Source organism: Syngnathus typhle, linkage group LG7 (genome assembly GCF_033458585.1).
Source record: "Syngnathus typhle isolate RoL2023-S1 ecotype Sweden linkage group LG7, RoL_Styp_1.0, whole genome shotgun sequence".
Lineage (NCBI taxonomy): Eukaryota > Metazoa > Chordata > Actinopteri > Syngnathiformes > Syngnathidae > Syngnathus > Syngnathus typhle.
This window is the reverse complement of record NC_083744.1, coordinates 9,729,737-9,744,079: the sequence shown is the minus strand read 5'-3', so window position 1 is coordinate 9,744,079 and position 14,343 is coordinate 9,729,737. Positions and strand designations below refer to the sequence as shown.

General features: G+C 43.5%; 2 protein-coding genes across 5 annotated transcripts in view; one reads left to right on the top strand and one right to left on the bottom strand.

Moving 5' to 3' along the window:
* mob2a (MOB kinase activator 2a) overlaps nt 1-8,952 on the top strand; it is a 41,054-nt gene extending 32,102 nt beyond the window's left edge. For all 4 annotated transcript variants that reach the window (XM_061283329.1, XM_061283328.1, XM_061283327.1 and 1 more), the window contains exons 2-5: nt 1,245-1,405; nt 4,175-4,268; nt 6,556-6,680; nt 7,196-8,952. In XM_061283329.1, coding sequence (XP_061139313.1) covers nt 1,245-1,405; nt 4,175-4,268; nt 6,556-6,680; nt 7,196-7,518 — 703 coding nt within the window. In that variant the 3' untranslated portion in view covers nt 7,519-8,952. The remainder of the gene's footprint in view (nt 1-1,244; nt 1,406-4,174; nt 4,269-6,555; nt 6,681-7,195) is intronic.
* A 2,568-nt stretch (nt 8,953-11,520) lies between these two features.
* kcnj11 (potassium inwardly rectifying channel subfamily J member 11) lies at nt 11,521-14,132 on the bottom strand. Its single transcript, XM_061283324.1, has one exon. The coding sequence runs from the start codon at nt 13,718-13,720 to the stop codon at nt 12,560-12,562; it is 1,161 nt and encodes a 386-aa protein (XP_061139308.1). The 5' UTR covers nt 13,721-14,132; the 3' UTR covers nt 11,521-12,559.
* Nucleotides 14,133-14,343: the final 211 nt, after the last annotated feature.

The following is a 14,343-nucleotide window of genomic DNA, read 5'->3' as shown; positions in this document are numbered from 1 at the left end:
AGGCAAAGGGCAGGCAAAGAAGAAAAGAGGGGGCAGGAATGGGCCTTAGACTTTGCTTGACAACGCGCTGTTTTGACAGGTGAGGAGAGCGGAAAACCTTTATTAATTTTTTTTTTAATTATTAAACTAAGAGCAAAGGACAAAGTACAAATAGAAAATGTCAATCCCTAATTAGTTGCTGTCTGAAGTCGACATTAATCCCTAAAGATCAATTATTGCCCAACTAGCAATGTTGATACCTTGTTGTCACAGAAAATGATCAGATTTATTGCCGTTGACTCAAAGAATACATTGAAGAAGAATTATTTCTATTTTGGTTCTAATGACCTCTCTCCTTGTTTCTGTAAACACTGTGGTACTTCAGTGCAGCCCATAAGTAGTGAAAATAGAAGGCGCTGTGAGGAAGAAAAAAAGAAAATCCATGATCCAGTGTCATCAAGAACTCTATAGCAGGATCTGCCAACTATAGAGACTCAGGTGAATTCAGCATGTGACATGGTCGCGGAAACAAAAACTGGTTAAAGGTCTCGTGCCATTTTTTTTTTCCTTTTCCTCATTCCTGCTGAGTGGAGTGAGCAGAATAAAAAAATATTCTATATAAAAATAATCTTTGCTCCAAATGAGTCACCGTTCAGATATATTACTTTTATCAGGATGAAAAATTCTGTGCACTAATTACATCCTCTACTTTTTGTAGAGGTTGCCCACCAGCCCATTAGCTTCTGTTTGTTTGTCACACTCACTCGTGCATTAAGTCATTTAACCTTTCACCTTAGATTGCAGCGTCTACACTGCTACAGGGTGAGAGTCGGACCGGGGTCTGTTGTAGCCCACGAATTGCAGGAAGTGTGATGTGACATTCCTGTGCTAAAACTAGCAATGGAAGTACAAGGCACCGCGGATGGCCGTCTGCGGCTCCAGAGGTGACATTAGGTTAGAGGTTAGAGTGAAGGGTCATGTACATACACACAAGGCTCTTTGTTTAGTCTATGTTGGGTGTGAATCCGATCAATCCACCGTTGAAAAGTGTCATTCCTCACTTTGAACATTTGGATGATATGGCTGTCAACTGCCGTAAGAAGTTCAAAAAGCAATTAACTTATGCCACATTCTGTCAAATACAATTTTATCTCTGTGATGCCAATGTGATGCCTGAAAAATGCTATGTAAATAAGATTTGGTTTAATTTGCCTAACTGCATGAAAGTGAATTATTTTGACTTTTCTTCTTCTTCTGTTTGACAGGAAGTCAAAGACAAAACCAAATGGAAAGAAGCCTCCAGCAGAAGAGAAGAAGCAATACCTAGAGCCAGAGTTCACGAAGATCCGAGTGGTGGATTTTGACCTAAAGGAGCTGGTGGTTCTGCCCCGAGAAATAGACCTCCACGAATGGCTCGCCAGCAACAGTAAGTGATGCTGGTTGATGTTTGAAAGTAATATCATTTACACAATGCACTACAATCAGGGGTGTCGCGGGCCGCATCGTAGTCAAAGTTTCATTCGGAGGGCCATTATGACCATCAACAAACTGATGAATAACTAAGTCTGAAACCGGAGACTTGTAAAAACTGTTCAAATATTTTTAAAAGATCAATGGTAACAAAAAGTGCTAGCAATTTCTGTAATTTTTAAAAGTGAAGACAATTTGTAACTTTAGTATTGACAGATGAAGTTGATGCACGATTTGTCTTCAGGGGCCACATAAAATGATGTGGCGGGCCATATCTGGCCCCTGGGCCTTGACTTTGACACCTATGCACTTCATGGACAAGTGTTGAGATATACTTCCTAAATAATAATTACTTTGTGTTGAACAAGGCTCGTTAGACATTTGGGACACGTACTGTACGTGTTTTCAGCCTTAGTAATAACAGTTCAAGCCAAGTCCAATAAAGAATGCTAGGGTGAGCCTCTTGTGGAAGAACTCGACAGCCTTCACTTCACACCCTTTGTATTCATTTTACCGTGGTTTCAAAAAGTTCAAGGTTTCACCAACTTCTAATACTGGCTAACATTTGTACAACGATTGCAAGACTGGCTGTCAGCGGTAACGATCTGCCCTTGTCTTTTCGGAGGGGATGTAGTAGCAGGGCACAATATGACTGTTTGCAGATTTGTGGAAACCAGTTGGTTCTTTGAAGTTAATTGCCTGCAATTAACTTTTTCTGCTTCCTCAGAGTAGAGAGCAGTTATGCACTGAGGAGGAGGAGGGCAAAGATGGCGTGACACCGTATAGCCCTAGTTAAGCCTCTCCAGCATTTTGTATAAGGTTCCAAAATATATTTATGAATTGCTTTCTCAGCAGCCCGATGTATCAGTCAAGGCCCCCCCCCTTAGCCTCAGGAGAGATACAGTTCTGGAGATGGGCTGCAAACACGGATCCCCTTTTATCTCTGATGAATGTGCATTATGCTAAAAAATATACATTAAAGAAATTATGCCAGTGGCTTCTCCTAGCTACAAGGACAACACGAGTAGCCCAAGGGTCTGTTCTAAAAATAGCTCACCGCTGATGGGACACTATAACTTGCTAAGAAAAGTTAAAACGGAACAACATTTTATTTATAGCGCGCCGTTCTTCTGTAAGAAATTGGATATATTTTGTTTGGAAATAAGTAAATGTTGTTCAATTTAAGGTAAAATCCTGTTTTTATTCTTCCAAATGGTCTTTCCCATAATAGACGGTGTATTATGCCGGGAATAATTTTTTTAACTTCCTGTTGAAATGGATTCGATCACCGCAATGGCAGTTTGTTTGCAAATTCACCTATTGGTTATTTGTGGGAAAACTCACCTACGTCCTCACAATTTGTGACTCAAAAGTGACAAAAACATCAAATGGTTTCCATTTTCATAGCAAAACACCAACATTATTTTTATATTTACTGCATTGTAGTGTCAGCAGCCACGAGCACATAATAATTTGTTACTTGCAGCAATCAGCTCTTCGCGGCTGGACTCGGTCCACGGTAATATCAAAGTGCCAAAACACCTTTGTCACTATAAGGGGACTGAGCAGTGCCAGGTGAAAAACAAGGCAGGAGATTTTCTGGAAATGCAAAAAGGTGGAAAGTGAAAATGTCAGCCAAGAGAAGCCGCTGGAGGTGTAGCAACCACAGAGCCAAACCTTTAACAGGATCCAGACATGGCACAAAATGAACCCGTTCCCAGAAACACATCACACCACAACTCCATCCTTTGCTATCAATCCTGTTTACCCTTTTTTCTTCTTGGCTACATTTACGTGAGTCCATATGAGCAGACGTTCTGGAATTGTGAAAGTACACTGTTGCCTGATTTCTCTGGTATTCAAAAAGGGCTGCGCAAGATGGAAAGGAAGGAAGGAAAGAAACGAGACGTGTTAAAACACGTTTCACATGTTAACATTCTATCTAGAGCAAGTCAGAAAAGTTGTGCTTGGACTTGTACACGCTGGCATTTCATTTGGTTTTTAAGCCTCACCACAAGTTGTTCATGTTTTGACAAACTCGGTAATAAATCATTGAGAATTCTCAGTATTTGTGTTGAGCTTAAACAATATTTCCACAATTTCAATAGCCATCTGTCGGCAATGGCAACCGACACTCCGTGGCGAGATAAGAGTGAGTCACGTTGCACGGCAGTCTCATGAACACTCTGGACGAGTTTTCCCACGCTAGAGTGAGACGAGGGGGCTTATGAAAGTAACGCTTCAACTGCGGAAGCCCTGCAGGTACTTCTTAGCATGAAATGCTTTAATGGCTCACCAGTGGTTAACCTAAATGTTGCCGCTATAATAAGCAAACAGAGTGCATTACTTTTGTACTGTGAGTCATCATCAATGTTGTGTTTAAACGCAAACACATTTTTTTATCTGGCAACAAGAATGCAGGCTTCCACCTGACCAAGCCGCTTTTCAGAGTTTGGGGAACATTAATTGACATCTTTCTGTCCTTTCTTTGAAATCCCTTGCCTTGCATTTATTTACGACTTCAATCAAACTTGACAAGAGCATTTGAGGGTTTGTTTAATTACTAGTTAAATGTGCCACTTGTGACTGTGACTCATGTTTGACAGTCCACAAGCAGCCTATGACGTCAATAAGCATTATTAAGAGACCATAATTGTTTGCAGCAAATGACAACTCACATTGGCATTATGTGACCTTTTTTTTTTTTTTTTTTTTGTTCCTGCAGCAACTACATTCTTCAATCTTATCAACTTGCAGTACAGCACCATCTCAGAGTTCTGCACCGGGGACAGCTGTCAAGCCATGACAGCATGCAACACGTGAGTAATAGGGGCGGGCCACTTTTAGCCTGAATAGTGACACCTTTAAAGGTCACTCCATAAAAATAAAAAAGAAAGTTTTAAAATGCAAGTCAGAAATGTGTATCATAATGTGCCCCCACTAGTCCAAATATGCCTCACCTGATTTTTGCCATTAGTCATGTGACATCTGCAACTGAACCATGTGGTACTATGTGGTTATTTTCTGTAGACAGCAAATTGCAGTACGGTCGTATTATTCTACTCATTTCATATTGCAAAAAGCACTATATTAATCAGTAGACGATATTTATACTAGAGGGGGCACATAGAACATTTTATTATAAAGGAAAGATTTCACTTGACTTCCCCTTAAAGCCAATTTGAGCATCACAAGCAAGCTGGAGGCTGCACAAATGTCCATCTTGGAATGTTAACTTAAGTCAGTTAACAAAGTGAAGGTGACCAACATCTTGTCATCTTCCGCCAATATAAAACCACTGTTATAGAAGGACCTTTTTGAATAAACAAACTTTTACGTGCATACATTTCCCACCAAGGAAGAATGTGTGTGCCGTTAAAACAGTTGAGAAGACCTGTATGACAGTTGGCGCCTTTCAATAGTCGTTGTACACCGGCAGACTGTTTGTCCAATATAACAATGTGCAGGTGGCTGATCATAAGTAGTGCATTTATCTAACTAGTTTACCCTGTCAGGGTGGTGTACTCCAGACTTAACGTGTGTGGCCTTGTCTTAAGGATCTGCCTTTTGTGCATCCTGTGTATTCTGCGCACAAGAAAAACCAGATTACCTACTTGCTCACATGCACACGTGACACAAGCAACCGTTGAGGCACAATACACACATGACCCGCTTCCCTGTGAAAGAAGAGTTGGTCATGACTTAACCTCTCAGTCAACAGTCATTTTGCGGCGGCTGTCGCCTTAAGCCGCCGCTGAGCCTCTGCTCTCCCACACCCTGACAAATGCACTGTGATGAGGAGGCAAGATGGAGGAACAGTAACAAGTACGTTTTGTGTAGGTACAGCAACGTCAGTCGGGCTTTGCTTTTCGCAGCAGGGTGGAAAAGTTGGTCTGGACTAGCTGTGACATCTGTGTAAATAGTGTGACACCTGCAACCACGCATTGCAAACTGCCAAAGACTTGCACAATAAAAGGAACAAAAGACAAAAAGAGGACACATTCATCACTTTTTGTTTCTTTCTTGTCATAAGGCTGCTTATTAAAGTAGCAAAACACAATTTGTTAGTGATGACACTTTGTTTGTTTGTCCCATTCCATCCACTTCGTCATGTAAGCCTCATCGCCCGCCTGCCCGCCCTTTCCTGCTTGTCTTTGGCGGCTGTGGTGTCAGTGCCCCTGCCCAAATACTATTTGGGGAAGAAAATGTTTCTATAAGCTATGGTGTCATTTGAACCGATTTTTATGTGGAGCAGAGGAAAAAAAGGGGACAATATCTTGTACTGTTCTTTGAACTCTACATTAACTTTAACTTCATATTTGAGTTTTGATCTTTGTTGTTTGAAAAAAAAAAAAAAAAAGTCACTTTTTCCCTGATCTATATAACAATGAAAACCATTTGTTCCAGGCTAAAACTACGTGCATGGATAATTTTCAAAGTAATTGTTAAGAAGTGTAAAAAAAAAAAAAAAAAAAGTCAACGACAGTTAAGATATTTCAGTGAAGATTTATTAACTTGAATGTGGCATAACTTGGATTCTTCATCTCTAAGCCCCTTAAGATGAGGATGCATCAGTTTTGGAACAGGTCTCACAAAAACGGCACACAATCAACTGCAGGAGTTTGCTTAATTTTTTTTATTTTTTTATTGCCTACAAGTAGTCAATAGAATGGTGACTTGAGTACTGTGTTAGCGTCAGTCAGTGTGTGTTCTGACTTATGTAAAATTTCGAGGAGGAACGGAAAAAGTACCAGAAACTAATGTATGTAATACTCACAGTTACTAAGTTTCCCTCAGGTGAGAGAAACCATTGTGTCCATTGAAAAGACGTTGATGTCATCCACAGGGTGACACATATTGGGGCTTTCCCCCAAATGAGATCATAGAGAGCAGTAGATGAAAGATCACCTACTAGTTGTTTCTTCTCGAGTTTGTATGAAAGACTGTCGCAAGAGATATTTGCGTGTCACAGCTGCTCCTTCCTCAAACATTTGAAGGACAACATTCACATGATTCATGATGACCCCATTTACACGCTGCTCCTCCACTGTCAAATGTTAATTTGCAACACACATGAATGTTTTGTTGTTGTTGGTTTTTGTCCAGAACATACTACTGGCAGGATGAAAAGGGGAAGAAGACAAAGTGCACTGCGCCACAATATGTTGACCTTGTTATGAGTCTTTGTCAGAAACTGGTCACAGATGAGGAAGTCTTTCCTACAAAATATGGTAAGTGCACTTCTCAAGAAAGGAAGATGAGGCCTATTGGGAAATAACCCAATTTCACAATTTAAATGGTCCAAAAAGGTCCATAGCATAAAAGACATGCTTTTATGTGTCCCTTAAAATTATTTTTAAAGCTGATTCAAACAATAATTTTACTCTTTTTTTCGTTGCACTGTAAATTGTTATATTTATTTTTGTTGACCCATACACTGCACTCCCTAATTATTGGCACCCCTTGCTATGATGCGTTAGTTAGCATCTAATAAATTCAGTTTGTTTTCTGAATAATATAAAACCCACATTTGTCAAATCCAATCTTTAATACTTTTATATCAAATACAATCCTGATGTTAATCCTTTGTACAACCAACCCCCCTTTGTGTGCAATTGGGCACAGTGTATCTCCAAATGTTGCACTGCTGCCCCCTGCTGCCTCGGGTAGTGGTCAGCCACTCAAACATAGCAAGAAAGCACAAGCAAGTTTCTTCCACTTCCTAATTGTCTCACTCTGCCCCCAGGCAAAGAATTCCCCAACTCCTTCGACATGTTGGTGAAGAAGATCTGCCGGTACCTGTTCCACGTGCTGGCTCACCTCTACTGGGCGCACTTTAAAGAGACGGTGGCGCTGGAGCTCCAGGGCCATTTGAACACTCTCTATGCACATTTCATCGTTTTCGTAAGGGAATTCAACCTAGTCGATCCCAAGGAGACCTGTATCATGGACGACCTGTCCGAAATCCTGTGCGCCCCCGCCCCTCCGCCGCCCTCGAACGCGCCGGCCCCCTCCTCACCGACCTCGTCTCCCTCCCCGTCCTCACATAACCACGTGACGGAGAGATGAGCGGAGGCGCAGGCGAAATGCCGGCCCGGGGGCGACAGAGGATAGGACAGGAGAGAAGGAAAGACGGCCTGGCTGCCTGCCGTGGTGTGCCAGCGGGACTTGACAGATCTTCTACTACACTTGCGTATTTCGCTGCAACACCAACCAACCAGTCGAAAGGACAAGGGGAAGGGGAGAGGGGGGGCTTTGGGGGGCTGGGTGGTAGCCAGGGGTTTGTAACGCCAGCAGGAATTGGCGATAACATTTCTCCCAGGGATTAAAAGAAAAAACACCATCCCTCTCATCTTCTCTAGGACAAAAAAAAACACAGCTGTGTTTCATGTTTGGGTTCACGTCACTTTTACTTTTGTTGAGTTATTTTGTTCGAATTTGGTTGTTGTTTGGTTGGGTTGAACGTGTGTGTGTGTGTTTATGTAGGGGGTCTTGCAAGTGTGGTGATTGGCCCTCCTGTCTATCCTCTCGCTAGCACACTGTGTACACGAGGGGGGGTTGACTTTGCTCAGACCTGCTCTTGCCCGGTGTATGTGTCGGGCGGACAAGAGGCATCTCTGCTGGCCTCCGACAACACGAAGCACCACGCTGGCTAATCTTAGGCAGTCCCGATATGGGTTGTTCATGTGGGGCTTAGTTAAATGCAACTCCTACTCAGGACCTGAGAGAGTATGTCACTGCTGCCAGAGAGGCTTTTCTCTCTTTTCAATCTCTGTCCCTTTAGTTGGTCAAACTCTTCTACGCGACCCTCGCGTACTGATGACGTGGCCCCCCCTACAAACATGTTGTGTAGCCTACTTCCCTGTAGAGGGCAGAAACGATGAACATGCGCAGAAAGGTGGATACAGATGAACATTTTAAGATTGTAGATTAGATGTTTAATCTGATCAGCGAAATGGTGATACTTTACCAGACTGGTGTCTGAATTGCAGTGGATTGCTGGTTTCTGTGCAGCCCGCCGCCGCTTCCTCCCATCTTTAGCCAAACATACACACACCTGCCCCAGCAGCACAGAAGGACCAAGACGTGATGTCACGTCTGCAGTCCCACACATGCCAACGTGGTGAGAAGGGGTGCAGAGCGTGCTGGTGGCGAGCTGCAAACACTTCTTTTCTTCTTCTGTTGTTCTTGTTTAGTTTCCCACATCCCTTTTTAAGGTTTGTTTTTAAAGATTATGAAAGGAAAGATAGTTTGGAAATAACAATAGTTATCCTGACACATAGAAAAACAACTTCTGCTTGGACTTCTGTCAGACAGCTTCTATGTGGAGGAGGATTGAGTTTATATTTGTCTCTTTTTTAATTTATTTTTGTTTTCTTTATTTGCAGGGTTCTTTATTCTGGCTCTTGTTTTTATGTATTTTAATTATTAACTAAGTTAAAAGCAATTTAATATTTCAACCTCTGCTGATTATAATCTAATAAAAGAAAAATGCCATTCTGATCCAGTGTCTTGTCTCTGTATTGCAGTGTCATGTTGTGTTTAGAATCCGTAATGTGTCTATTGGAGATGTTTGTAAAATGTCTGCATCATGATTTGATCGTCTCAAAATATTGACGTCCGCAGCGGTTTACCGCAGTTGACATCCACAAACGAGCAATACATATTTACTAGACTTAAATGATGACACTCATTCAACTGCATTACAAAATCATAGTATAAGTATTTTTGATTTCATCAGAGAAGAATGTTAACTTTCCTAGATTTTTTTTTCAGATTATTCTAAATCTGTCCTTGTTTTTTTCTTTAGCACTTTTTGAAATAATTGCAATACATTTATCTCCAGGAGGGGAAATACATGCGCCATTAGGTTAAGGTGTGGTGATTGACTTGGCCAGTCTAAGACCGTCCACTTTTAATGTTTATTTTGGTTCTTGTCTTGTTGCATGGGGAGACTTCTACAGCGGATTCTCCCAATTAGTTTGGATGCATTTTTCTGTAAATTGACACACAAATGATTTTGTAGACCTCAGAATTCATTCTGCTGCGACCATCAAGAGTTACATCATGAATAAAGACTTCGAAGGAAGAAATATAGACTACATGCCAGACCGCAAGATGCAAACCACTCATCACCATTTTTTTATTTTTTTGCAAAGTACAGAGATGAGCCACAAAGGTTTTGGAACTACGTTTTATGGACTGGGGAGGCCAAGATGAACTTCTACCTAATGGAAAGGGGAAAGTAAGAAGAATGATCTGCTTCTGGTCCAAAACACATCTCATCTGTGAAGCATGATGGTGGTATTGTGGCTTGGGCTTGCAAAGTGTACTTGCGTCTGGAATGGCTGGCTGGTAGTGATGTGCATTCCAGTTCTTTTAGGTGAACTGAATCTTTAGAATCAGTTCACTCAGAAGATTCTTTCAAACGAATCGCTCAACGAATGAAATTTACTTTTAATTATTTTTTTTTTAAATAAACATTTATGTTAAAACTTGTGTGGTGTTTTATTCCTTGTTTTTATATTCGCCAATTAAAAACAAAAATCAGACATTTGGTTAACTGCTTTATGTGACAATGTGTTTTACGTTGTTATAGGAGTTGGTGTCTCCCAAAATAACAAATGTCGGCATAACAGATTTTTTATTCAACCTTTTATTCAAACACAAACACATTCGGTATAATAACTCCATACCTACAATCCAACAAATACAAAATTAAAACATCAATGTCGGCAAAACGTGTGTCGGCTGGCATAGCAGCAACGCTGTCTGTCACTCACTGGTGAATCTTTGCGAAGGAACCTGAAAAAGCCGGTGTACCTAATGTAGTGTCCGAGTGACGTCACAGATCAAACAGCCAATCGGAAAGTGGGGGTGAGGGCGGGTGTGGCACTTTTCACTTTCATTTAAGCTTTGACCATGATTTTTCCCTAATGAAGTGGCCTGTTATTAGGAACACCTGAAAATGGCGGTGTACCTAATGTAGTGTCCGAGTGACGTCACAGATCAAACAGCCAATCAGAAAGTGGGGGTGAGGGCGGGTGTGGCACTTTTCACTTTCATTTAAGCTTTGACCATGATTTTTCCCTAATGAAGTGGCCTGTTATTAGGAACACCTAAAAATGGCGGTGTACCTAATGTAGTGTCCGAGTGACGTCACAGATCAAACAGCCAATCGGAAAGTGGGGGTGAGGGCGGGTGTGGCACTTTTCACTTTCAGTTAAGCTTTGACCATGATTTTTCCCTAATGAAGTGGCCTGTTATTAGGAACACCTGAAAATGGCGGTGTACCTAATGTAGTGTCCGAGTGACGTCCAGATCAAACAGCCAATCAGAAAGTGGGGGTGAGGGCGGGTGTGGCACTTTTCACTTTCATTTAAGCTTTGACCATGATTTTTCCCTAATGAAGTGGCCTGTTATTAGGAACACCTAAAAATGGCGGTGTACCTAATGTAGTGTCCGAGTGACGTCACAGATCAAACAGCCAATCAGAAAGTGGGGGTGAGGGCAGGTGTGGCACTTTTCACTTTCAGTTAAGCTTTGACCATGATTTTTCCCTAATGAAGTGGCCTGTTATTAGTAACACCTAAAAATGGCGGTGTACCTAATGTAGTGTCCGAGTGACGTCACAGATCAAACAGCCAATCAGAAAGTGGGGGTGAGGGCGGGTGTGGCACTTTTCACTTTCATTTAAGCTTTGACCATGATTTTTCCCTAATGAAGTGGCCTGTTATTAGGAACACCTAAAAATGGCGGTGTACCTAATGTAGTGTCCGAGTGACGTCACAGATCAAACAGCCAATCAGAAAGTGGGGGTGAGGGCGGGTGTGGCACTTTTCAAGTGTACCTAATAACAGGCCACTTTATTAGGGAAATATCATGGGCGAAGGTCACAGGTGTCAAGCTCTAGTCCTCGGGGCCGCGTTCCAATATGTTTTCCAAGTGACCCTCGTTAAGCGCACCTGCGTGAAAAGTTTTAGCTCCTTTCACGTTCCGCAGGAGCTAAAACTTTTCACGCAGGTGCACTTAACGAGGGAATCTTGGAAAACATGTTGGAATGCGGCCCCGAGGACTGGAGTTTGACACCTGTGACCTTTGAGCATGATATTTCCCTAATAAAGTGGCCTGTTATTAGGTACACTTGAAAAGAGTGTAGACGGGGCACCTTATGTATTTCTACATAAATACTTGCATTTCTTTGCATATTTATACAAAGCGAGGTTCCAATTCTAAAAGCACGCTTAGGTATATGCTCACACCTGGGATCGACCTAAGATCTTACTGAGCAAGCGCCCATGTCACTAACCAGTCGATGATTTCGACCTAGCAGTCTCGGTCATCTGCACTCTTTTGTACTAATGATGTGCATTCCAGTTGAATTCATGAACTGAAAAAAGTACGAATCACTTGATTCGTTCACGCTCGTTCACTGAAAAACCTCGTTCTTTTGAACGAATCGTTCACACGAGCCGACACTACTGGCTGGTCTTCATTGATGAGAAGAAAAAAAAAGAATTCTAAGGTCTACAAAACCATTTTGTCTGGCAATTTGTAGAAAAAGATATCCAAACTAATTGAGAGAAGCTTCATGCAATAAGATAATGACACAAAACACACTGCCAACACAACAAAGGCGGTTTGGGACTGCCAAGTAAAATACTGTTAACCATTTGAGCATGCATTTCACCTCCTAAAGAGGACAGTGAAGGGAGAAACTCACAGAAACAAACAAGTGAAAGAGGTTGCATGCAGTAAAGGCATGTAAACAAACATTCAAATGAAACAGCAATCAGGTTAAATCAATTGCGAAGGGGGCTTGATGCAGCTTTCGCAAGCAAGGGTTACGCCATTCCAATACTTTTGCTCACTCGAAAAGTGGGTGGCTTCAAACAAAAGGTGTTCTGTTCTGGCTTGTTTAACACATTTAAATGTCAACACGTTTAATAAAAGCCGCAATTCTGTCGTCAAGTAAATTAGGACTGGTTCCCAAAGTAGAGATACTATCTGTGCTCTATAAATCACGTTAAATTGTCTGGAATTGCAGCGATAGCACACGAGTACATTCTCGTCGTCCACATCGACGTATTCGGTCTAAAAAAGCACGTTTTCATCGACTGTCCAACCCGGAGCGCCGGGCTATGGTGGCTCCCCGCCGCCTTCTCACCGACGGCCGCAAGGTGACGCCCTCGGTGAGTTTAAACCTCGCGATGCCTCCCACCTCGTCCAGTTTCTTGGCGCTGCAGCACGGCGTGGGCACCTTCTGCGTATTGCCGAACTTGGAGTAGTCTACCGCGTACATGCCGTCCTCCTCAGACACGGTGGGCACGAATCGCTGCCCCCATAGGATCTCCTCGGACACGTACGAGGTCCTGGCCTGCGTAGTGATGCCGGTGGTCTCCACTACGCCTTCCAGGACCACGATGATCTCCACGTCGTCGTGCAGCAGGTCCGCCGCAGACATAGCGTACAGCGGGCTGTCCTTGTCGATCACGTGGCTGATAATGAGCGGAGACACCAGGAAGACCCCGTTGGTGCCCACCGGGTTATCCATGTGGATGTCGATCTGATCCAGGGGCACCACCTCGCCCTCCTCGGTGGTGCTTCTCTTTACTACCTGCATCCGCACTGTGGCGCTGATGATCATGCTCTTCCTCAGGTCACCGATGCGCACCATGAAGCAAAGTTTGTTGTTACGCACGGAGATGACGGCGTGCTTGCTGAAAATAAGCGTCTCGGCGCGACGGCGCGCCTGCGCGGTCTTCATGAAGATGCAGCCGAGCAAGATGGCGTTGATAACCAGCCCCACGATGTTCTGCATGATAAGCACGACGATGGCAGACAAGCACTCCTCCGTCACCATCCTCGCCCCGAAGCCGATGGTCACCTGCACCTCGATGGAGAAGAGGAAGGCGGACGAAAAGGAACGAATCTCCGTGACGCACGGCACGAAGTCGTCCGCCTGCCGGTCCAGGTCGCCGTGCGCGAAGGCGATGAGCCACCAGACCATCCCGAAAAGAAGCCAGCTGCACAGGAACGACATGGTGAAGATGATGAGCGTGTGGAGCCATTTCATGTCCACCAAAGTGGTGAAGACGTCTTGTAGGAAGCGGCCCTGCTCGCGGATGTTGGTGTGAGCCACATTGCAGGTGCCGTTCTTGGCCACGAAGCGGGCTTTCCTCGTTTTCGATTTGAACTTGGGCTGCTGGACATCCTCGGCCAAGCGTGTCAGCAAGTAGTCCTCCGGAATGAGGCCTTTTCTGGACAACATGGCTCTCACGCATTACGCCCCCAAAGGCAGGAACAAATAAAACCGTCTTGTTGTTTTTTTAGTATAGCTTTGCAGCTTTCTGTCCGCTTTTTCGCTCGGTCGCAGCCTTCATGTTCGTCCCTGCTATGCGCTCTCTTCACGTTGCCCCCCCCAGTCAGTGGCTTGACGTCCCATGTGGAGATTCCTGTCCTTCGTCCTCAGCTGCCACCGTCACTCAGAGTGCATGCACCACCTCCATCAAAATAAATCCCAGCACCTCATCAGCGCAGCAGGCGCACACGGCATTGAGAGAAATCCAGTGCGCATTCACACGCATTAGACGCACCCGCGTCCAATAGTTTTTATTGTTGCCGGCCAATCTCCCTAATGCACTTTCCTTTTGTGCCGACACTCCTGCTCGATAGCATGAAGTGAGGAGACCCTCCCTCCACAATCTCTGTCATGCCCTTCCTGGGAATTCAATGAGAATGCACAAAGAGGGACAGTTATGGACAGTAGCAAACGTCTTGAAAGAGTACAAGGGATCCTCTGATTACGTCACAGGCATACTACATTTCTCGTTTAAGAGACCAGATCCGTTACTGCCGGAATTATAGCTTTTAATTTGATTGTTTTGTATTTAA